This window comes from Capricornis sumatraensis, chromosome 7 (assembly GCF_032405125.1).
Source record: "Capricornis sumatraensis isolate serow.1 chromosome 7, serow.2, whole genome shotgun sequence".
Lineage (NCBI taxonomy): Eukaryota > Metazoa > Chordata > Mammalia > Artiodactyla > Bovidae > Capricornis > Capricornis sumatraensis.
In genome coordinates this window covers 63,717,812-63,744,074 of record NC_091075.1, presented here as the reverse complement: position 1 = coordinate 63,744,074, position 26,263 = coordinate 63,717,812, and the positions used below count along the sequence as shown (strand labels likewise).

The window sequence follows — 26,263 nt, the reverse complement described above, 5'->3', positions numbered from 1 at the left end:
CAAGGTGGTTCCAGAACTGGGTTGCATTTGTTCACAACCTTGCAAAAACTTCAGTGTGAATGTTTCCATAATCCCTATAGACCTTTAGGCCTTTGTCAGCGTCATAGGTTAAACGTGATGAACAGACTTTCTGACACTTGAAGGAAATCAGAAGTGGGACCTATGAGATTGAAGTGAAAGCATGGTTGATCACATGCTTGATTTGACATCCTTTCCTTTTTGTCTGGATTTAGGCTTTCACCTTATGTAGAGCGTGCTGGCATTGCTCCTTTTGTTTCCGTCTGTTTCATCATTTTTCTCCAACTCTTGGATAAACACATCCAAATGTTCTTGAAGTGTTTTTAGTGTCAAATGATGTAAACAGTAATCTCAAGGAAAAAAAAAAAACAGAAAACTGAAATACCGAAAATATTCTGTGCACTGAATCCTGTATTGTTAAGACAGAGGCATTTATTTTCATTTTGAAGTTTCCAAGATGGTAACTCAAAAGTAATAGACACTTCAAAGGTTTTTGCACTTTGTGTTGCTGCAAGAGCAAACATAAATGGTCTCAGGGGAATGCTCAGTTTCAATGAAAGCAAGGACCCCTTCTGTCGGTTTTGGTTTGCGATCTCTGTCGGTCTCCAGTAAGTTGCCTAGCACATTGCTGTGGGCGTGCTCAGTTGCTCAGTCGTGTCTGACTCTTTGTGACTCCATGGACTGTAGCCCACCAGGCTCCTGTGTCCATGGAATTCTCCAGGCAAGAATACTGGCTTGGGTTGCCATTCCCTTCTCCAGGGGATCTTCCCGACCCAGGGATCGAACTCACATCTCCTACACTGGCAGGCAGATTCTTTACCACTGAGCCACAAATATTTGAGAAATGAGTTACTGAATAATGTTTAATTAAGGGCTCCCTGTTTTAAAAATTTGTATATCAGTTTTAAATGTGGTAATAGTCGATCACAGCAGATATTTAAAGAGCAAAGTGATTGGAAACGGCCTTAACAATTTGTGTCAGTTTGGTGTGAAAGACCACAGGCAGACGCTATGGCTGAGCAGATTGACACTGATTCGTCCAGCATCGGACTGCCTCTGGTTCTCGCACTGGTGTCTGGAGGAGGCTTTTTCTCCCAGGCCGTTAAGTGGTGACTTTAAACAGATCTGGCTGTCTGGGGTCAGACCTGCTGCGGTGAACTCATTTGCTTCTCAGCAGGAAAGGAAACCCCACTTTGCATCATAGCTCCTCCAGGTCTTGTGTGATACAACCCACGGCTGAGATTTCAGGCAAATCATTAGAATGAGTCTAGGGAAATCATTATTTTTCATTGCCATGGAAAAGAAAAGCATCCTCTGTGTTCACATTTGTACTGATAATAATAAAACGTTTATCATTCCATCAGCACAAAGAATAATTAACATTCAGGTAATGAACTTAGAAACACACCGCCTTAGGAAATAATATAATAGGAAATAAATTGTAGGTGTGCAAAGTTTTGTTAAATCACAATTTTGATGAATGTACTCAAATCACTCTGTACAGCAGCACAGTGGTTCAGGGCCCAGTTCTGCCCCACCTGAGTGGCAGACTCTGGACAAACGGAAATTAGAGAACTTCTCTAAGCCACTTGTACTGCCTCTGAGGTAATGATAATGTTACCCTTGGCATAGGATCGGTATGGTTAACACAGGGCACAGCACATATAAAATGAATGTTACAAAATTTTGTAGAAAAATAGCCCATGTTGAAATCCTGCTCTACAGACCTAATATGGAAATCTGACTTTTCTGCCTCCATACATTCCCAGCTCCTTTCCCGGAAAGAGCAGCACTCCCCGCTAGCATGATGCCTGAGTGCAGAGCTGGGGGTTCTCACTCAGTCACCTACCCAACTATTGCCAGATGCTGACAGTGTCAGCAAAAGAGGTTCTTAGGGAGCTTGATCATATTGCTTTTAATTTAGAAAGTAAGAATTTGATGGGTAAGCATCTTTAATAATCATGTAAAGTTGGTCAAAATCTGTTAGATATTTATAATAAGCAGATAATTTAGATAACATGTAACTTTTTAGCATGTAACTTGGAGCCATTTTATTAAGGGTTCTGGTTATGATATTGATATGAGACATTTACTTCAGGGTCTGCTAAAGCAAGAATTTTAAATTACTGGCTTAAAGAATATTTTGTACTTCTTCCCTAAGTCTACAGAAATGCCCAGAAATGATCCCATTAAGTTCTCAGAAACCCCTTTGGCTTGATGACCTAGATCCAGATTCTTCTAGTATCTCTTTTTTTAAATTTCTATTGGAGTACAGTTTTTTTACAGTGTTGTATTAGTTTTTGCTGTACAGCAAAGTAAATCAGTTATTCATATACATAGATCCACTGTTTTTTTGGATTCTTTCCCATAAAGGCCATTAGAGAGTAGTGAGTAGCTTTCCCTGTGCTATAAGGTAGGTCCTTATTAATTAATCTGTTTTATATATAGTAATATATATATGTCAATTCCAATTTCCCAATTTATCCTCCAGCATCTCTTTTATACTTTTGGTTTGCCATGAAGTAACTTGTTCAAAATATATCTGTTAAAACTGGAAACATCTAAAAATGTGAGCTAAGAACTAGGGAATCTCCCATGTGACCTATCTTTAGCTGCCATTGTCTAATTAACATATTTTAAAATATAGTATAATGGGTTTATGTTATATTAAGGAGTGTGATGATTATAGTATTCAAATCCCCCATAGCATTCTAATTCTGTGAATCTCTGAAAATACTTCAGGTGACCCAGAATATTTTTTTAATGGATATTATCTAACTTTCTGTAAAAGGTAGAGAGAAAGTGAAGACTGTTTCATTGAGATAGCTCAGGATTTCACTACCCTCATCTGTCAAGTCTGGGTAAGTGGAAGGAACCATAATTTCTCAAGCCATTAACTCTGTAGGTGTCCAAATGATCTTTCTTGAGTCTCGCATGATATACTTGTAACCTTGACCTCTCCTCCTTCTAGCACCTCCTAAGACAACTGTGGGATCTGTCCTGGGAGGCAGCGCTGGACCTTAAATTTGTTCTTATTGTTTCTTCTCCTCTTTTCTACTGTCTGGATTCCCTGGGAAAAAGAAAGGGGCAGAGAGGAAAAGTATATTTATGGAATCAACAGGACTGATGGTTAAATATGTATGTGAGGAATTTGCAGAAATAAATTTCCTCTACTTGGAGTCAAAAGGCTTCCAGTCTTCCAAAATTTAACTCCTGAGAAACCCTGCCTGCCTCTCCTTCTGATCATCTGGGCATAGTTGTTTTTCAGTTTCTGCTTCTGCTGATACTCACATTTAGCCTGATGAGGAGTCAGTACCCAATATATGGGAAGTGCAGAGTATGGATCCCAAAGAAAAACGCAGGCTTCTGACTATGTGAAGAGGAAGCTCTGCTGCCCCTGCAGGGTTCTATGCATGGCTGATAGAGTCATAAGAAAACACTAGCTTATATTTGGACTAAAGATTTTACAGGGACAATCACATTTACACCTGAAAACATTAATAGGCAGATACCATTATGCCCGGGCTTCCCTTGTGGTTCAGCTGTTAAGGAAACCTGGAGACCCAGGTTTGATCCCTGGGTTGGGAAGATCCCCTGGAGGAGGGAAAGGCTACCCACTCCAGTATTCCGGCCTGGAGAATTCCATGGACTGTATAGTCCGTGGGGTCACAAAGAGTTGGACATGACTGAGTGACTTTCACTTCACCATTATGCCCAATCTTGAAAGGAAACTTGACCTCTAGTGCTAAGCAAACTCTGGAGGATGTATGTAAGTCACTGGATTCTGGAGTCTACGTGAATAGAATTTTCTGGAACCTAAGTTTCCAGTGACACTTGTAAAACAAGAGTAATAATAATACCCATCTCTAGGGTGTTGTGGGGCTTAAACAAAACAATACATTTTAAATACAATGCCTAGCATTTAGTAAGCACGCAAGAACTATGAACCATTCTCATGATCATCATTATTATTTCTTTTAACATCTTTGTTCCTGGGGGTAGAGGGAGTTTCGTTTTGCCAAGTGCTATAAGAGCTGATTTTAAATAGCCGTCCTCCTCACTACTTAAATTTCTCTGCTTAATTTGCATATATGAACTTAAGCCAGCCTAGGTTTGATTATGGATACCAGAGTTTTCTCTCACCCGTATATTTTGCAGAAAATGAATTGTTAACCACATTTGATATTAACAAGCATAATAATATATATTTTTCAACACCATGGTAAAAGAAAGCCCTTTATAGGGTTGTGCATTTTTTTCTAGCTAAATTTGGTTTTATAACACCATGTAAGCTTCAAATATAACTTACAAGCATTCATGACATAAATGGTAAAGTTGTCATCTGTACCCTTTTAAGCTCATCTTACATGTATTATGCAGACAAACCTTACTGTTTGGGAAACCAATCACTGTTGAATGGCTTCTGAAAGAAATCCAGAATAAGCAAGTTATTGACTTGGCTCCAGAAAAAGAAGGGGGAAAAGGAGAATTGAGGCTACTTCAGGTTTTGTCTTGATATGTCCCATGAGTCTAATACAATACATTTTGTATTGCTTTGAAAAATAGTTCAGGCAGGTTTTAAACCACAGTGAATTTTCTTCCACTGCCAGCTTTGGACCTTTAGGATTGTGAATTCTCTGTTACCATTAGCAAAGTTGTTTCAGCTTTTTGGCCTGAAAATGTTTAAGAGCTCAGTTTAACTTTTAAGGTGTTAATGTGTCCCTATCAGAAGCAAAGATATGTTTTTGTAATGTCCCATTGCAGGATGATTGTTCAAATACTGTCTGGCACACAGCTTGCTTCAAGTAGCACTCAGTGAAGAAAGCGAACTTTGTTACATTTGAGAGAAATAGGTTAGTTAAAAAAAAAATGTAAACATTACAAAAATTGAAAATAACATATGAACAAATAATCTATTCTCTTTTCCTCTGATTTAAGATAGTGTCTGCCACAAACCAGTTTGTGGTTGAAAAAGTTCCATCAAGTCCATTGTTTGGTCTCAGAAAAACTAAATGTATCCCCTTTTCTTAAACAAAATTCAGTAATCTTGGCTTGTATGCAGAACCCAAAGTGAAGTTGTTCACAAATTCATAGTATTTCTGTTTCGAGAAATTCTTCCTGCCACAAACTTGAATAGTCTTTATCCCTCTTTCTCTCTCTCTCTTTTTTTTTTTTTTTTTTTTTGGCTAAACATCTGAGCTCTTTCAAGAGCTCTCTGAGACCTAGAATTACCGATAAATCCTTTCTAACCAGTCTACCCTCTTGCCATTTCCTCACAGCTTGTGGGAAGTTTTGAGGGGAACAGACTGCTGTGCCTTGGGACTATTTTGCATCTCTGCCACCCATATCTTTTGATGAGTTATAAAATTGACAGTTTGCAGGAAGCTATGTCCCAGGTGTGTCTGTATGCATTCGCCTCTGTCCCTTTTTTCATTTTTACTTTTTTATTGGCTTATAGTTGCTTTTTGCCTCCATTCCTACATGAATGATGATGTTTGTCTCAATTACAGATGGAGACTGTGCGTTCACAGGATTAGCAAATGTGGGATCCTGAATTTTGACCTAGATGACTTTAATCCCAAAATTGTTTTTCCTTTTGTTTTTAAACAACCCTTCCTTCTCCAGAAATAACAGGGCCTTAGTCCCAGAAAAAAGCCTTCTGGGAGCCCCCCTACCAGATTTTCCAACTTGTCTCTGCCTCCCTTCCTACTCACCACCAAGGCTCCAGAGCAGCTGGGAAAGAAGTACTCTTCTGGGAATTGGTGATGTTGGGTATCTTGTATTTATGAAATTTACAAAAGACCCTATATTCCATTTTACTATGACAGTTTTACATGGATTTTTTTTTAATGGATGTTGAAAATAATGGAAATGGTGTGCCTTTGGAATTTGCAGTGAGAAAACACAGTAGATAATGATTCCTCTGTATTCCTACATGAATTAATTCAAATCATTAGGAAAATAGACCCAACCTTAGCTTTCTTTGTGGTGCTTGGTAAGAACTTCTCACAGACACCAGTTGTTACTTTCTCCAAACCGTTGATTTGGTAATTTGCTTATTTTCAAAAAAAATGGTTGTATATTCTAAGCAGTCTCTTCTGGCTGAATTGAAAGCCATATGAGAGACTGGATGTCTGCCCACCCAGTTCCTCCAGGATGCTTCCTCCTGCACTTGAGTCACTGCCGCCGCTGGAGAATATTTAATACCAAACTCAAAATAAGTGTTTAGGAGGCTTTCAGTCGTGGTTTCAAATAATTACTATGAGGGCTTTGGTAAAAGCCTTTATCCACAAAACTATTTAAATTATATAATTATACCCCCTGCCTCACTCTTCCTTCCTTTCCTGGGGTTTGTCTTTCTTTGCTTGGTGCCTCCATCCTACACTGCAAGACAGACTTGGACCCAGATTAGACACTTCTCAGCCTTTCTCTCTAGGGTACCCCAAACGAGACTAGATGCCTCACAAGGAGTTATTTGCCTGACGGAACCTATCATAACCCCAAATCCCAAACCTCTGCCCAGGGGCCAAGAGCAATTTATCCAGCTCTACAACTTCCTCTTCCTACCTTCTTCCATCCTGTAACCTTTGACCTTTTCCACATGGCATGACCCTATTGGGAGATTGGACCATTTCCTCAATTATAGTGGTTTGTATCTACACCTGCCCTGGAAAGCTCATATCTGCATATCAGCAAAGCATGAGCAAGATCTTTTTGTTTCCCTTTCCATTATGTTTAGCAATATGTTTTGATTAAATTCATTCACTTGACTGTTTTCCACTAAGCTGTTTTAGAAGACCTCATTGACCCTATGTTTTTAAAATTAATTTATTTGTTTAATTGGGGGCTAATTACTTTACAGAATTGTGGTGGGTTTTCCCATACATCGACATGAATCAGCCACGTGTGTACATGTGTCCCCCCATCCTGAACCCCCCTCTCACCTCCCTCCCCACCTCACCCCTCTGGGTTGTCCCAGAGCACCGGCTGTGAGTGCCCTGCTTCATGCATCAAACTTGCACTGGTCATCTGTTTTACGTTTGGTAATATACATGTTTCAGTGCTGTTCTCTCAAATCATCCCACCTTCCCCTTTTCCCACACAGTCCATGATTTCACCTTCTATCTGCCTTTACCCATTTTGGAAAAATTACTTTAAGTTGGTTTGATTCTATATGAATATGTTTTTTGAAGGTTATGTTCTGATATAGCCTAGGAGTTTAGGACACCATGTTTTTGGTTAGAAACTGTCCAAGAGAGCTAGTGATCCTGACTGGGATGAATAGTAAATGGACCAGTTGTATATAAATATAGTTTCTCTTTACTCCCAGGTATATGATCTTTACAAGGTACAGATCAGTACAACATACAGCCTGCAGTACATTAAACGTACAACATACAGCCTGCAGTAAAGAAGTAGTTGATATATGTGTTGCATGGGGGTATATGGAATGTCCTGTAGTTCTCTGAATCAATAATACATTGTCAAAAAATAATACCCAATGATTTATCCACATTGTTCTTATGGGAGTCATAACTTACTCTTTAAGAACATGCTAACATTATCCATACTTGTTATGGTCATAATGTATTATTAAGAATGTCCTTGGAATACTCTGTTAATTTGTAATTTTAGGTTTGAATACTGAGAGTGTAAAAATAGAGAAAGAATGAAACATTATTTGGCCATAAATTTATAAACACCTCATGTCGTAAATGGTGATGAGATAGGGCCACAAACCACCAAAACAGCTAATGAAATATGTTAGTTTAAGATTCTTATATATATCCTCTTATTTGACATCTTATGTTAATTGATAATAGGTTTTAAAACTAAGTAGGTCAGCTAAGGTTTCCCCCTGCCAATGAATATTTATAAATCTGGTTTAAAAAATAATCAGTACCTAAGAAGTTAAGGTGATGGTGTGATTGCTGAAAAATATGCCAGCAAAGTGAGTCCTCACTGTTTTCTTTATCATTGTTTTCAACCTACTATTTCTGAGGGTCTCATTTACATATAATGCTATTTACTCTCCATATATATATATATATATAACTCTATATTCTTTATGGGAGCTTAAAGTCTAACATATATTGATGTGTTCATCTGCAAAAAACATAGTAAGAGAGACATGCCAGTCAGTTTGTAACTTTCAATTTATTTTCTGCTCAAGAATTATCTCAGGTTAGAGACAGAAATTTAGAGATAAAGAAAAACAGTCTAGGTTAACTTCATAAATATTTGTCCTCCTACTCTCTACCAAGAGCCACATATCATATGGGAAGGGATAATGCTATCTTTCCTATGATTGAGGGAAGACAGGTTTCCAGATAGTTTTTACATAAAAGAAGTCATAGCTAGTAAATTGAGTGTTAGTAATCAAAAAGTCGATTGAAAAAAAATTGCTGTTAGGAGATTTCAAAAGGAAACTGAAAATCATCTCAGTAATATACCACTTGCTTTGCACTGATGTTATGCGGTGATTGACAAGTTGCAGAGCATTCATTCTTCATCATGTGTTGATAATACAGTTAGATCTGATGTCAGAGGAAGGAAAAGAACTAATCTTTCTCAGATGTCACCTCTGAGCCAAGCACTGGACAGGACACCTGAGTTAGCACATCTTGTCACAACAATAACCCTAGGAAGAGATATTAACCCAATCTTATAAAAAAAAAAAAAAAAAGACTCAGAGAAGTAACTTGCCTAAAGTGGGACAGCAACAATCCAACCCAAGCCATTCTGATGCCATATCATTGCCTTCTGCATGCCTGCATGGTAGGTCTTTTCAGTCATGTCTGTTTGTGACCCAATGGAGTGTAACCCTCCAGGCTCCTCCGTTCATGGGATTCTCCAGGCAAGAATACTGGAGTGGGTTTCCTTGCCCTCCTCCAGGGTCTATTCCCAACCCAGGGATCAAATCTATGTCTCTTATGTCTCCTGCATTGGAAGTTGGGCTTTTTACCACTGATACCACCTGGGAAGCCCCTGATTGCCTTCTAGAGTTAGTCAAATGAAAAAATAAATAAGGAGGTAGTTTGGAATATACATGTACTCCTGGCAAAAAAGTTCATTGACCACCATGAAATGAACTTACCTGTGACATGTGATATGGGATATAATCCTTTCTAGAACACTGTGCCTATGTAGCCACCTTATCTGAAAGTATTTTGGACTTCTTGGTATTTTTTACTTGTTAGTGGTTGAAACTATTCCTTATTTTTCATTTGTTTTTTTTCCTTTTGCATCATTAAGGAACTTTTTTCAAAATAAATATTTCCTTTCCAAGGAAGATGAAAAATGTTTGATTACTTTGTTTTCAGCTTATACTCTGCAACTACCAAAAGTTGAGGAATATCTTGAGTTCTTAGCCACGATGTATGTTTCGTCTTCTGAAACTTAAGTTCTTTGCAATGTGGCTCCATTGTTTGCGTCAATGTTATCAATGCCCAGAAGCATGATCTGAACCCTCATGGCCATTCTTGACTTTCTAACTAAAGAAGCCCCATTCTTTATGGTTACACATTTGTCCCTGGCTTGGGAAGATCCCCTGGGGAAGGAAATGGTAATCCAGACCAGTACTTTTGCCTGGAGAATATGGACAGAGAGGAGCCTTGTAGGCTACAGTCCATGGGGTCGCAGAGAGTTGGACACGACTGAGCGACTTCCCTTCCCTTCACTTCATTTGTTGTATGTTGATGGCTGCCTTCTCTACACTGACTGATGACTTGTGCACATCAGCTGACAAGCTCTGAAAAGTTATTTTACAGTGACTCAACCTCTGGTAAATGATCTTATTTCATCAGAGTCCCCATCTTGCTCAAAAAGATACTTTCCTGTAATAGTATGTTGACTTTTGCCCTTTTGGTGGAAAGTAAGTGAAAACCGAAACCACAGGTGGTAATACTAAAGTGAAAAGCACAGGCTTCATACACTTACCAAGCCTTTCCGACAAGGGTCAGAGTTGCGTGTCTTCCAAAAGTAATTCAAAATTAGCCAAAACGCTATGCTTATTTCATTTAACTGGTGGTGAATTTATGATAAAATGATGGTAAGCAGAAGTTTACCATTTGACCTGCACACATTTAACAGATTCCCAGGAAAACTACAGGTGCTGAGTTCTTATTTGTATTCAGACCCACACACCAACATATAGTTTGAACTCAATAAGTACATATGTATACTTTTTTAACTTTAGCTGTTTGGCTTAGCCTCGCTGATGACACCTCTGGGATAAGATGAGTGATCACACATTTCCTTCTGTCGCTGTAAGTAACTGCAGCCTTGGAGCAGGGTGTGGGAGCCATGACATTTAGGTGTTACATCTTAGACTGTGTGTAATCTTCACCTCATTTCTGCTGGAAATAGACTGGAATAGAGTAGTCTTCTAGTCAAAGACAAGAGGCTTCCATTTTCCTCTGCTTAGGGATGTTGCCACATTCTCTACTAGGGTGTTTCCTGGATATGTTCCTAAGTAAGACTAACTGTTCTATAAACCCCTGAAAGGAATCAGAAAGAAAAGCCAGAAGCTGAAAAGGGCCATTTTTATGCAGGTGCTTTCTGCAACGTTACATTTGGGGCCATCAGAAACATAGCTCTTAGGTGGCCTAAAATGTTCTTTGCACATCTGGCCTCTGGGTTCCTTAGGCTGTTCCAAGCAGAGTTTTTGCCAGAATGAAAACGACATCTTGCATGCTAGGATACTTCCCAGACAAGTCAGGGCTTTCCGTTTATTTCACTGTAAAATCGTATTCATTGTCTAGGGTACCTGCTGTGATTTTTATCAAGAATTTCCTTGGCAAAGGTCATGTAAAAGTAATATTTTAAAAAATTATCATAAAGCTGCCAGTCTCTGATTTCTTAAAAAATTATTTTATTTCATTGGAGGGTATGTTGTGGCTCAGGGTAGACCCTCTCAAAATATTCCAGACTGGCATATCAAATATTTTGAATTAAAGTTACTCTAGAAAAACCATCCAATCCAAGAAAAACATTCTGACCCTCCTGTGTCTTAGAAAGCAAGAAATAAATCTCCCATTTGGAAGGTAGCCTCTCTGCTTCAGGAGGTAGAGACATCCTTATCACCAGAGATAGGAAATTTAGGGCCAAGAAGGCTGTTTAAACAAAACTTGTTACTTCCTCACTAATTTACTACCAAAGTTTAAACTTCTCTATCTTGTCAAGTCTTTATAAATTTATTGTTTCTTTTTCTAAAAAGCATAAAACCTGCATGCTTTGGACACTTATTAGGTCCCATTTCTAGAGACCTCCATATATACTAATTTGAGGGGTTTTCTCCCGCGTTAATCTCTCTTGTGCCAATTTAATTATTAAACCAGCCAAAAGAACTCAAGAAAGAGAGAGTGGGAAATTTCCCCCACCGTGGTAGGTATTATATGAACATGCCATCTGTTGGGCCAGGCAATACCCTGAAGATTCACATAGAAATTTATTAGGGTCCTTTGGTCAGAGTTATCTTTTATGAAAAATTCTGCTTGATCTAATTATCTGCTAAGCATCATTCTTTTCTTTTTTCTTTTTCAAGGATGTTTCTTATAAACCAAACACAAGTTGTTTTCTTCTCATCAATCTACTGTTATATAACCTGGCTTGATCACTAAGTAGCTAGTCTAGGTGTTGATTCCATTATATTCATTAGATAATTTATGTTATATAAGATAGAAGGAGATGCTCAATCATAACCATCACTTTGTTCTCCATTTCCTCTGTCATAAAATAAACACACTAACGTTTTATTTACTGCTCTAATTAAGAGTAGCCAAGATTACACGGGAGTTTTACGGGCAGCAGAAAACAATCCTCAGAATAATCACACAGCAAAGGATTGTAACTTCCCACATGGGATTCTCCAGTTGTTAATAATTTGGTTATTCCATTTTCACCAAGCTCATATTAATTGTATTTCATCTCTTTATCAAGGGCCTCAGTCCCAAAGAGACCTAGAGATATAGACAGATAAGCAATTATACATCATGCTGCCCTATGTAAGTATAAACAAGTATTTAGAAAGTCTGAAAGTTGGAGGTATTCGTCTCACCTGGAGGACTCAAAGGACAGAGGCAGAAGGACTTGTCTCAGTTTGTTTATCTGTTCTTTGTTTTCAGTCTGTAGTCTTAGAGCGTGACAGTGGGGGAGGTAAAGATACAAGGGGGAAGAGGGAGGAACAGAGATGAGCACAGTCAGTCTCCCCCACCACCTGACTGCCTGGCTCAGGAGTCAGCAAGGATTAGGGAAAGGGAAGTTTTTGAAGTTAAGAGAGGAAAGTTAAGAGAATTCTTTCTTAACTGTAAATGTTTTTAGCTGTAGTATTAAGGGGCAAATTTGGAGTCTGTGGTAGCCTCAGGAAGGAGAGGAATTGGCTAGACCTGGGGGAATTGAGCAATCGGTAGCAATGAGCACGCATAGAAAAGAGAGCTGGTTAGAGCCTGTCCTCTGGGGGAGGTGATTTTCTTTTCTTTCTGTGCGGTCGGAACTAAGAGCAGAGAAGTGTGGGTGGTGGACTGGATTGTGACTTGCCAAAGCAGGAAGGCATGGAGGGAGCGCCTAAGGGCCTTGATGAGCAGTTGGCTGGGGGCAGGCCGTTAGCAGGGAGCAGATAGCTGAGTGCTCAAATGCATGTCCACGTGGGATGCAGTCTGCAGGCGGTGCAGGCAGACCTCACCTTCCCTGCAGCTCCCTCCCGTACTGGATCCCCATCTGGTGAGACGCCTGGACTCCTGCCTGTCTCCCCAAACTGCCTGTGCTTCTGACTCTCCCTGATTATAGCAACAGATGCGCCTTTTCTTTCCACCCACAAATAAGACTTTGTAGCATAAGGGAGACAGAGCTCTTATTTTGTTGCACTCTGTGGTCTTTTATCCTTTTTCTGAGTTAGCTTTTCATTTATATATTTTCACTTTCACATGTCACTAAGTTTAAATGTTTAAACATTTCCCCCTTCAGTAGCCGAAAAGAAAACAAAGCAACAGCTAATGTAGTAATAAATTTATTTCTAGCTACAGGAGATAAGCTCCAATGCAATATGGCCATAAAGTATGGCTCCTAGGCTTAAGGGAGAAGCAATAAGCTTTCATAAATAAAGGAACTTTAAAATACTCCTGGCAGTATAAATAAGGGTCAAATGCAACGTGTAACTGGCACCACACAGCCGACGACAGATCTGCTTACAAAAGGAAACTGTAAACTAAAATAAGAAAATGTTTGCAGCTTTTCTGTGGTTGTTACCTTGCACCCGAGGTGGGCTGACTAAAGAATTCACTGTGCGAAGATGTTGACTCACCTTCTGAACTGTGACCTCTAGCACATCTCCTGACACCTTTCGATTTTGCCGAAGATCTGTGATAATCACCCAGCAAACCCAGGGGTCCTGATGCCACAAATAAGTTCTCAACACATCTTATGGTGTTAGTGAACACCCTGGAAGGAGGGAAGGTTGGGCGCCCAGGACTGTGGCCCTCAGGCTGGTTCATGAGGGAGCTTGCACAACTCAGGAGTTCACTTGCCTTGCAGTCTCATTTTGCAGCTGGTCTGTAAGGAAATTGGAAGCCCTCCTTAGGTGCATCTCAGGTTTCATTTGTCTTTTCAGATCAAGAGGGACATGGGCAAAAGCTTAAAAAAACACACACAGAGTGGCGGATGGATGGATGGATAAGTCGGTAGATAGGCAGGCAGACAAATAGATTCACAAATACACACACCTGCATTTTAGTGGGCAGTGCCTTGGTTTGAAAGACAGTTGAAGTAATAGGGATTATTCTCTAGAAAAAAGCATGAAAGAGAAGTCTGACCTCTCTCTCTGTCAGTCTCTCTCTCTCAAATCAGAAGTGATAAAAGAGGGGAAATGGACTGCTGCGAGTAGGGTGAAATCAGAATTTATCAGTGCTCATTCCATAAACATGACTTTTCCTGAGCATCTGTAGTTGCAGGAGCTGTGTTTGTGTCTGGGAACGAGATTAGACATTGTCTGTTCGCTCAAGGATCTGAAGGTCTTGGTAGCATGGAGGGACTTACACTTGGTAGCATGGAGTGTATCTGGGAGGGTTTGAGAAGGTAAGCTTGGTTTAAGAGAGAGTGGGATATCCTCAGGAGAAAAGAGCGGTCCAGAGAGGGGATAAAGGAGTCAAGGTTGTAAAGAGAAAAGCCAACGAAAGTTAGTTGGGCTTACGTTTGGGACTTTATCATGTAAGTAGAAGCAAGCTATTGAAAAATTTGAGAGCAGAAAGAGGCATGATTCGTGTTTCAGGCTTGTTTTGTGAAGAGAAGTCGCTGTTGGCGGTAAAGGCAAGATGAGAGACAGATGATGAGGGCTCGGGGGAGACGACAGAGGGAACGGTCTGGGGATTCCATTTATAATTTGCTATGCCTGGTACTGTTGGTTTTGTTTTTGCTGGATAATGTAGAGAAAGACAAGCTAGCACAGAAATTTAACTCTCAGTTGGGTTTCACCATTTAGTAGCCATGTGTTTGGGGACAAGGAACTTTAAAATCTCAGGCTTATCATCTGCAGAATGGGGCAATAGTTATACCTCCTGCATAGGTGTGTAATAAGTGTTAACTGAAGTGTTGTATCTATGTGCCTTGGAATCATGACTGGTGTGTGGTACATGCTAAATATTATTTTATTTTCTTTTTTTATCAGTGCATTAATTTGCTTGGTTGTTCATTTCTATGGGAGTTTGCTTTTAAGACAATCCAGAGTAATCAGCTATGGATAGTCATTGGTAAATTTTGCTTGCAAAATTTTACTGACTTTTTTTTTTTTTTGCCTCATTTTCTTAAATTCTCTTGGGCCAAAAATTTCCAGCAGGAAATAGGAGGGTGAGGTCTGTAAATTAAAACAGCTCTTTCACCTCTGATGTAAAGTGTGAACAGAGAATTTTGCAAAGAATGCTGCTATATGGTGGTCCTTCACGTCACTGTGTATAACAAGGAACAGGGGAAGTGTTAAACAAAGTCCCAGTGTTGGGAGGATTGGGCAGTCTTACTTTACAGTACAGCATAGTTCTATTATTTTGATAAACAGATTCTGAAATTCCAGAACAGAGTGTGAACCACATTTGAAATACGAATGCAAAACCACCTTCAGAAATCCGCAATATAAAATTTTAATTACCTCTGCCTTTGCTTCCCTCTTTGTGAAGATAACTCAGATAAGTGTACCACAGTCTTAAATTGGAACAATAATTATATCTCCCATGAGTATAACAAAAATTATTCTATAAGTATTGTTTTTACTATAGGTATATTTTATTCTATAAATATGGATTTGTTAAATTTGTTATATAAATAACTACAGACTCAGCAGTCAGAACAAAACTGTAGCACTCAGAACAAAACTCTAATAGGAAGGCAATTGTTTCTTACACCTCCTTGTGCAGAGTGTGTGTCCTGTTTCTTTGTATTGTCAAGGCTTGGGACTTCCCTGGTGATCCAGTGGTTAAGACTCCACGCTTCCAATGCAGGGGACGTGGGTTTGAACCCTAACCAGGGAATTAATATCCACATGCGACAGGGCAATAAACAAATAAATAATTTTTAAAAAATAATAATAATCATGTTTAGGGCTCTATTGAAATAAGCTGTCCCTATTAGGTTATAGGAAGAGGACAGGATTTGGAAAGAAATAAGAAGTATCTTAAAACTTTTTGCCTTTGAAGAGCTGGGAAAGCAGTAATTCTTAACAGAGGGAGAGAGATACAACCCCTCTGTATGGTTGAGGTAAACAAAGCCTTCCTTGACACTAAAGGTTTTTATTTTGCCTGAAAGTGAACTCTTCACTGATGGAATGGGTTCTTTTATTGGATCTGCCAAGATTACTAGGGCCACATGTCACGCTCCCCAACTGAAATACAGCATCATGAAATCATGATTGAAATTACAGATGCCAATTCATGAAGTGGCAAGAGATTATAGATACTGCCCTTGCTCTTCTGAGTTACTGGGAATTAATTTCAATCACATTGAATACTTATGAAAGAAAACCCATTAATTATTTAAATTATATTCTCCAACTTTTCCTCTTGATTCATTTATTGTTGTTCAGTTGCTCAGTCATGTCTGAGTCTTTGCGACCCCATGGACTGCAGCACACCAAGCTTCCCTGTCCATCACCAGCTCCCGGAGCTTGCTCAAACTCATGTCCATTGAGTCGGTGATGCCATCTCATCCGCTGTCGTCCACTTCTCCTGCCTTCAATCTTTCCCAGCATCAGAGTCTTTTCTAATAAGTGGGCATCAGGTAGCCAAAGTATTGGCTCTTCAGCTACAGCATCAGTCCTTGATTCATAGCTAAGCACTTTTGGCTAGTTCAGTGTTGTTGTGCTTTAAGAAGATACTGTACTGAAAATATTTTCACAAGATTTTGATTATGTGGTTGGAATAATGTACAAAGATGGCAGGGGAATGGATGACGTGTAATCTGGTCCCAACCCTGGGAGGAACAGGGTATGACTTTAAAGACATCACTTACTTTTTCTGATAATGTTTGTCCAGTATTCTCTGATGGGGCTTTTGTGAGAATCTAGTGAATGGAGATATGTAAAAGCAATTTGAAACATAAAAAGCACTAAAAATAACTAAGTGTAGTTGCCGAACAACCTTAAGACATCTTGAAAGAACAAATGGGAGTAAGTGTTGAGGGCGTTTCTTGTTTAATTTTACAGGGAACACGGGAAACTCTCAGTCGTCACTGCACTACCCTGGGTGATGCTCTTCGGAAGGAGAATGACTTTGCTCTTATAATTGACGGGAAAACCCTCAAATATGCCTTAACTTTTGGAGTAAGGCAGTATTTCCTGGACTTAGCTTTGTCATGCAAAGCTGTTATTTGCTGCAGGTAAGTTCTCTGGGATTTGTCAGATTTAAGTAACGAGCAACTAGATCCTGAGCTCTTGATTTTTAACATTCTTTGAAGTTATTTTATCTCGAACTTGTAAATGTCAGTTATTTGTTAATTCATTCATTCAGGACTCAGGGTTCACAAACTGGGATAGCTTTGAGAACATTGTGACCAAGCCATGGACAGGTCTATTCGCAGGATTGTCTGGCAGGAATCCCTCATTGAGCAGAAATGGTGAGGCTCATTCACTGACTTGGAGCTGTGAGAGAATGGATTTAGCTAAGGTGCTGTTTTGAAAGTCAGTCCTGATTGGAAGCCCGTCATTAATGATAATTCTTCACAATTTGAATCAGCAGGTTTCTTGCCATTCTGTGTTTAAGACTATCTGCATTTCTGTCTGGGGTTGTCTCTCTGAAGGTTCTATTTTCTACACTTATATCTTTGATTCTGTGAGTTGGACTTATTTGTGGGGAAATCATGGTGGGAGGCACTAACTGAGTCATTTTCCAAATAGCCAAGCATTTTTCTGAAGGTTATTTATTGACCGTACAATCTTCTGCCCTCTAATTTGTAATATTGCATATATCCTAAGTTAAAGTCTGTTTTGAGTTATCAAGGCCTACTCCATAGAATTGTGCTTCTTTGAACTGTTTAGCTCCAGTGCTTCCTGAACTTTTGGCAAAGAACCTCTCTCATGTCTTCATAAAATGTAAAGTAAATCTATGCCCATGTGCAGTCTCTTCCTTTCTGGTTACCGTGAAATGCAAAGATTTTCCTCTTTGGGGCCCACTTGCTGAGTCTAATCAGCTGGTCAGACTAGGTCTGGGGTAGCAGTTTCTCAAGTTTGCGTTCTTTTAATGGAAGGGGAAATTCACAAGACTTCTAAAGAATTTCTCAGAATCTGTGCTCTTAACATTATCTTGAAAACTGTACTATTGGCCTTTATTTTTCTTTTAAAATATATTTATTAATAAAAGAGTCTTCTGCTTTGAAACTTTTCTTTTTGGTCCAGGCTTTACTTGTTTCTTTATTTAAATATCCTATATATGATATTGTCACCAAACTTACAAGCCATGCCTTATAGATATTTCCTAAATTTTAGTGGGGTTTTTTTGTGAAATATAGTTTAACTCATACTTAATAAGTTTCCCTGATAAGTATCATTTCAGCCTATAAAATTATACTCAGAGCATTAAGAGTTGCTTATTATCCCTGTTGTTGTGCTCCGTTGCTCAGTTCAGTTCAGTCGCTCAGTCGTGTCTGACTCTTTGTGACCCCATGAATCGCAGCATGCCAGGCCTCCCTGTCCATCACCAACTCCCAGAGTTCATGTCCATCGAGTCGGTGACGCCATCCAGCCATCTCATCTTCTGTCGTCCCCTTCTCCTCCTGCCCCCAATCCCTCCCAGCATCAGGGTCTTTTCCAATGAGTCAACTCTTCTCATGAGGTGGCCGAAGTATTGGAGTTTTGCTAAGTCATGTCCAACTCTGCGACCCCATGGCCCGCCAGGCTCCTCTGTCCATGGAACTTTCCAGGCAAGAATACTAGAGCAAGTTGCCATTTCCTCCTCCAGAGAGGATCTTCCCAGCCAAGGGATCAAACCCGAGTCTCCCTAGTCTCCTGCATTAACAGGCGGATTCTTTACCATTTAGCCACCTGGGAAGCCTTTACTATTCCTAGAAATCTAATTATATCAGTCATTTAATTTTTACACGTCTATGGCATGTATTAATAAATATTATTTATTCTAAAGCTTTAGGCAATATTGTATTAGGTATTTAATATTAATAATAATCAGATTCAGCTTAACCATGAAGAAAAAATATAGAAATTATTTTATCTTGCCTGTCTCATTTTAAAAGCATGAGGATACTCATGATTTCTTAAATCTGCTTTTCCAGTGAGTTTTCTTGGTTCCTTGCCGATCTCTTGACCAAGTCTCAGTAATGTTCAACTCTGACACTCTCACATCAGGATAATTTTGTTCCAGACTTGGTTGTTTAATCACTTTCATTAACAGGATCACAAGGATCAACAAAAGATTGCTCAAAAACACATTAAGTGATGTGGCTGTTGGCTTCTGTTCAGAAACAGAACACAGAGCTGTTTAGATAAAAGGACCAGTTCCCTTGAGCCGGCATTCATTCTGTGCCTACTGTGTGCTGGGCGAGGATGCTACACATACAAGGATGCATAAGACATCCTGCCTGCTCTCCTTCGTGTTTGTGTCTGCCTTTTGTTTTAAACAGACTCACAATCGGTTTGAAAGATGTGGGAGGCCAGTTTCATCGCAGCTGAGCCTCATTCCTAGAGTATTGCTTAACTCGGCACCTCCCACCATTCTTCAAAAAGTCGAACCACAAAATTAAACAATAGCAGAGAGAGAGAAAAACTAGAAAGCAGAATCAAGGGAGGAAAAAAAAATATGTTCTGTGCTTGTGAAATTCCCTCCTGAGATCCTTATTCTGAAAGCTCACAAATCGCAGGGACCTCAGGGCTCCTCCAGGTCCCAGGCCCCCTGGGAGGGACTCGCACTCTGCACTGAACGTGCAGCTCAGCTCTGACACTGAACTTATAAAGATGTGTGTGACCCCTTCCTCTCTCCGTCCTGGTTTATGCATGCTGGAGGACTCTGAATGTCCCTAGGCAGACACTAAGAGTTTTATGTAGAGTTTTAGGGGACTTTTTAAAAGTGAAATCGCTTTCCTCTGCCTTTTTCTTCTCATTACCATCATATTCTGTCTTTTCCCATAAGGACTGTGGTTCAGCTTCCCATCTGGCTTTGGGAATTCTTCTGAGCCCATAATTATCAATACATCAGTGCCACTGCCCGATCTATGTCGGCACACCTTCTTGGCCTGGTGCCTCTTGGCATTTAAACTATGGGTACAGACCATCTTCTTGTTATTTCGCTTACTGACCTTGAAGCATCCTTTCCGTGATGATTCCTCACTGGGAGGAGTAGTTGGTGGGCGGTTCTATAGATCCTTCTTTGAAATTGAATGCATGCATTCAGATGATTGTAATCTCCTTGCCTCAGGAAATTCTCTATTTCACTCCATTATAAGAAACCCTCCACATAAATACCGAATATTATTTCAAAATACAGTGGGCCACTGTTTCCCAAATTCGTTTACGTTCATGATGGCTTTCTGGGTTTTCCCCTTAAACTACAGTTTATTTCTTGTCAGTCCACAGGTGAAGATAATTCAGAATCTGCTCTTCCTCTGCCATCTTCTCTTTGCTAGAGTGAAATAAGGGAAAAGCCTCCCTTAATGGATAATGAGGCTCTGGCCATTGGTTCCATCTTCAGGATTACATCAGCCACTTTCTTCCCTGACATTATCAGCATGAAGGGCAGGAGGCAGTTTTTAGTGCTTGCCTAATTGACACAGTTATAAAGATGAGCATTTTCCCTGAAGAGTCTACAGCTGAATTGAAAGAAACAGTTGTTCTCTGTCAGCTGTCATTACATCTCTCACTCACCATCATTTTCTAAAGGGAATACTCAGAGACAGGAATAATCCCCTGGCCCCCAAATTATTCAGGGCTTTGGAGTCCTGGTTTTGGTTTACAGAATGAAGTTGCATGTTCTACATCAGATAATTTTTTCAATTATGGAAAACCCAAGAAGTACAATAAAATCTGTTTTTATCAGTCTACCAAGTACTGTATTTTCCTAGATGCCACATGCAGTTTTTGCTTTTACCTCTGTGCAAATTTACCCATATAACCTGAGTGGTTCAATAGGAAATGTGCATCTTATGCTAAGGTAAGTTTTCCTGGTTATAAACTACTCCTCTTGTGGTCCTTCCCTTCTGTTCCCTACATTGATTTTTTTTCCGTTCAGTGTGATCACAGATACTTTTGAAGAACAAATGAAAAGTCTGTACCAATTTTACACAAACACGTAAAATTGAATTTGCCATGTTAGAGATTTCACAGGCTGCCTGGAACTCCTTGGATAGGTAAAGGGGAAAAGCCTGCTCCAAGACTCACAGAGATGTGTGTACACAGCTAAAAGCAAGAGGTATTCTGCAAACTAACTGTACCAGGTAATAATTTCTCATCTCAGTGACCAATATTTTACGCCCTACGGTCTTACAGCTTGTATAGTTGGGGATTCATAAAATACTTATTCCAACTTTACCTCTCTGGCACTTTGGATACCTGATGGAACCTCTCTCTGGTTTTGTAACTTGTAAAATGGAGAACTTGCCATATAGCAGTGAAGTCTTCCAGGGACCCTAGATGTCTGCAGCAATTAAGATTGGAGCTTCTCTGGCATAGAAAGGTGTGAGGTCCCTGCACACATGCTCCCTTCCTGGATCAGCTCCTTCCAACATGAAAGCCACTGAGCCAGGCGACTTCTCGCCCTGTCAGACTTTGGATGAACCCTACCTCTGTTGGCCACTTCTATGCTAGGAAGAATCTGTCTCCTGCTTGGAACTGCTTAATTCAGGGAAGCATCTGGTCAACCTCTGTTAATATCCCCTCCAGAAGAGAGTGGGAACGTTGCAGTGGAGTTATTGCTGTGTGTTAAATGGCATGTGGTTTCTGAGATCCTCGTCAGTTCACATAAGTCAGCCTTTCAAAGAATCTTACATTTTTTTCTGTAGTTGTCAGTTTAGTTTAAACATATTTTGAAACTTATGTTCTGTGACAGTTGGTTGAAAATTGGCCTAGAGCCTCCAAGCTTTTAGACTGTCTAGTAATCACCGTTCTCCTACATAATTTATGTACTCATGTCTTCTGAGAAGCAGAAGTTAAATTGAAGTAAGCATTTTTCCCTACTTGCAACATCTCTAATCAAAGTTTAACCCCTTTTTAGGCCATTTTCCCCAACGTGCATAAAAAAACACTTGACTTCAGTGAGTGTCGTCACTCGGGAGTGGCATTCCAGGCAAAACCTTTCACCTTAGTCTGATCAAAGGGCCCTCCAAGAAGAGGTCTAAAGAGACACCTTGAATACTTTTTGTCATTGCTTGAGTATGTTAAGTAAAGGGTCAAGACAGATCTGCTTCTCGAATCTTTGGGGATTGTCTTAAACTTTAAGGATTTCCCTAAATAAATGTTCTACTTAAAGGGTAGCCATAAAGCACAAATGAAGCTACTAAATGCTCAACAGACATTCCTTTAAAGAAAGAAGTTTGTGAACACGTTGAATGCCAAGCAGATGTCTGGCTTTGAGAAGACTTACAAATTCTTAATGAATGTCAACCCTATATTTGCTTCCAAGGAAATATGAATAAATGTTGGAAATGTTGAGAGAAAATTTCTTTCATACATGGCTAAAAGAGGACACACTGAATAAATTTTATAACTTCATAACTGCATATATTTTGCTTTAATATAATAATATTATCATAATATTATCATCTCATTTGCTTTTCTACCTCTACTGAGTAATGTTAAAGGAACTACATGACCATATTACAACCTGGTAGCCAGTTATAATGTACGTCATCAGAGAAGTCCATATGAGATGGTAAAATATCTAAAAATTTATGAGAAATCGAATGCTGTAGCATCCCACTATAATACAGCATTTTATAGGTTTAGATGTGACTCAGTCTACTCAAACCACCAACACCAATATACATACATAAACACACAGTAATTAGAACCACAGGTTGTATAATTCTGATAAAACAGAGTTAGACTGTCCTGGAAGGTACATCAACCATAAGTGTAAAGTTCAGTGAATTTTTACACAGTGAACATACTCCCATGTCAATAAACATAACCCACACCCCAGATGACCTTTCATGCTATCTTTATTTTATTAGCCTTCCAAGGATAACTGCTATCTTGATTTCTGTCACCATCCCTCTTAAGTTATATCTTACTCATTTCAGTCTGTTTTGTATCTTGTTTACTTGGAATAAATCTATGTCTTCCATAACTATATTCAAATTCTTTTTTCTGTTGAGCAGTTTTAAGTACAGAGCTCTGAGGCCTTCCACTAAAGGCCTCCCTAAAGCTTTGCATCAGTCAGTAAATCAGTACTCTAACGTGTTCTTCAGTCAAATACAGATCCACCAAAGAGATGACTTGCAGTTCTCCTTCAGGTCTACCATGGGAGAATGAAAGGATTTCATCTTCCAGTTTACGAAGGACATGATATATGGAACCTACGGCATTTCTGTCAAACTAGTGATCACACCATGTGGGGCAGAGTTAGTTTGATTTAACTGGTTCTCCTTGAACCTTTGATGGATTCTAGTGATTACCTTTTGGTAATAAGTGAACTCCAAGAGTTGATGGTGGACAGGGAGGCCTGGCATGCTGCAATTCATGGGCTTGCAAAGAGTCGGACATGACTGAATTACTGAACTGAACTGAATAAGCCTATGTGAGTGATCCCCACTTGGGGCAAGTTAAAGGTTTGGGATTTCGAGCCAGACTAGGGTTCCAGGAGCCAAGATCAGGTAGAATAGTAAGTAGGTCGTGGCAGTCTAGAAGCTGTGGGGTATGGAGTGAAGATAAAAGAGAAACAGCATCCTACTGGAAAACAAAAGGCATGTTGCCAAGCAATGAGCAGTGAGAGAAGAAAGACGTGAACATACAACGGACTTTTTATTGAAGCATGAAAGATGAGATGGTTCCAGGTAGCATTTTCCAGAAGGCAATATTTTATGGAGCAAAAGTGGGCAAACTTTTTCTGTAAAGAGCCAGATAGTATTTTAGGCTTTGCTGGCCATGCAGTCTCTGTCACAACAACTTAACTCTGACGTTGTAGCTTGGGAGGAACTCTAAATAATATGTAAATGAATGGGTGTAACTATATTCTCTCAAGAATTTAAGCAAAAATAGGATGCTGCCTGGATTTGACCCTGGGACCATAGTCAGCCAGCTCTGTAGGGGGTGTCTGTGGCTCATAAATGAGCAGTAGAGGGAGTTGATTCTGACGGAAATTTTCCTGTAATTTTGATGGAATTCACCCCAGACTCCCTAGTCTGTAATTTATAGGCTCTTTCTTTTCTTGAAAGCTGAGACGTTGCCCATCTCTCCTCACCTGGCTTGTTTCCCTTCCTCCCTGATTCCTCAAAAATGACTGGTGTTCTTTCTGTGGTGACAGCTGTACCACATTCTGTGGTGACAGCTGTACCACATTCTGTGGTGACAGTCTGGCATCTCCATTCAATCTTTCCATGTGTTTGGATTGAAGCAAACCCCTTAAAAACTAGGTATGTCCTGACGTCAGTCTGTTTCAAAATGAAGTGTGAATGCCAAGAGATATATGAAGAACCCAGGACTAGGACTTCCCTGGTGGTACATTGGTTAAGAATCTGCCTGCCAATGCACAGGACACAGGTTCAATCCCTGGCCTAGGAAGATTTCACACGCCACAGAGCAGCTAAGCTCATGCGTGGCGACTGCCGAAGCCTGCAAGCCCTAAAGCACGTGCTCTGCAACTGGAGAGCAGTCCATACTCCCTGCAACTAGAAAAGAGCCGCACGCTGCAACGAAGACACGGCACAGCTGAAAGCGTGAGAAGGAAATGAAAGAACCCAGGACCACACGTGCATCCTGCTCTGTCACCTCAGGGCCCTCCCTCTGTTTTAAGGAAAACTGCCAGCAAGGTGCTGCGAGGAAAGAGCAACAAAGGAATCAGGCTGAATTGCTTCCCGCCTTCTCCCTAAGCTAGAAGCATCGTAGAGTCTTAAACTAAAGGAAGTTCTTCCTGGATCTTTATACATTACTTTAGTGTTTGCCCGGCATTCCCAGTCACTTTTCACTCCTCTTTACACAAACATTCGCATTTACTATGTTCCTATCTTTCTGTGATACTTTATTTGTGTATCTGTGTAGCTATGAACGGAGAAGGCAATGGCACCTCACTCCAGTACTCTTGCCTGGAGAATCCGAGGGACGGGGGAGCCTGGTGGGCTGCCATCTATAGGGTCGCACCAAGTCAGACACGACTGAAGCAATTTAGCAGCAGCAGCAGCAGCAGCAGCAATAGCTTTGAAAAATATATAATATTGTTATATGTGATTTTAATTGAAGAATAGACACTTATTTATAAAGACAACCCACATAAATTTTTTACCTTTTCTATTTTTCTACCTGTTTCCAAGACCTTTTCATTTACCATATGTTGAACAAGTTTATTTTTGTGCACCACTGCTAACTATTGCTCTAACGTATAAACACCATTTTATCTGTTCCCATAGTGATCATGGGTTGCCCCAAAATCTTTGCTAACATGGAAAGTGCTGAAATGAATACCCAATGTATGAACCCACACAGTAGGATATAGCTTAATACCTTGCAATGGGAATGCTTGGCTGGGATATCAGTTCAGTCAGAATTGTCTCATTGCTCCAAAACAGCCGTACTAGTGTGTACTCCCAGTCCATGCAGGAAGGCTGCTATTTCCCTACCTTAACACCAGCACTTGGCTTTCCTTATTTTATCACTTTGCCAATTTGATCTTTGAAAAGTAGCACTTTGTCTCAATTTTTGTTTCTGTGATTGCTAGGGAGATTGAGTAGCTCTTTATTTAACTATTTACCTCTCTGGATTTCTGCTTTTGAAGAGAATTCAGTCTTTCTTTTTTTCTTTCATTCATTCAAGGGATGTTTTCAAAGAACCCGTTATGTGCCAGACACCTTTATATGTGCTATAAACAGAGCAGTGAATGACAGAAGAAAAAAAAAATGCTCCCTGCCTTCGCATTATAGTTGTTACTCAATAAAATAAATACACACATGCATATTCAAAAGGCAATAACTACTGTGTGTCTGTGAATGGTAATGATTTGTTATATATTAGACATAAAGTCAGTGATTCTACTTGCTGTGAAGAAAAGTAAGACATTGAAAAGGGTGTGTGTGTGTGTGTGTGTGTGTGTTAGTCGCTCGGTCATCTTCGACTCTTTGAGACCCCATGGACTGTAGCCCGCCAGGCTCCTCTGTCCATGGAAATCTCCAGGCAAGAATACTGGAGTGGGTTGCTATTTCCTTCTCTCATTGAAGAAGGTTTTATTGTGTTTCCTATGTTTCTTTCTGCTTTCATATAAGAATTCTTTGTGTGTTCTGGATATTGATTCTTTGTTGAGTCTAGATATGGCAGATATCTTCTAATCTGGCTCCCTCTTACTTCTGTCTGTGGTTCTTCCTTGAGCATAAATAATTGACCCTGAGACAGTTAAATTCCATTAGCATTTCCCTTTATGATTTGTGTTTTGAGATAGTAAGAACTTCCCAATTAAAAAGATACTCTCCTATATTTCCTTCTGTTAACTTGACACATTTATGTTTTTTGGATAGGTCTTTAAGCTTATTTTTAATGTATATTTGTCGTGTGAAGGAGAAGGGATCCAATATTATTCATTTCTACATAGGAAGCATATTCTCACAATACCCAATCCTGAACAGT

The 26,263-nt window shown here is 39.7% G+C and overlaps 1 protein-coding gene across 1 annotated transcript in view; it reads left to right on the top strand.

The window, feature by feature from the left end:
• The window catches only part of ATP8A1 (ATPase phospholipid transporting 8A1), a 227,566-nt gene that overhangs the window by 139,000 nt on the left and 62,303 nt on the right, over nucleotides 1–26,263 (top strand). Inside the window, exon 26 of the mRNA XM_068974944.1 lies at nucleotides 16,700–16,872. Coding sequence (XP_068831045.1) covers nucleotides 16,700–16,872 — 173 coding nt within the window. The remainder of the gene's footprint in view (nucleotides 1–16,699; nucleotides 16,873–26,263) is intronic.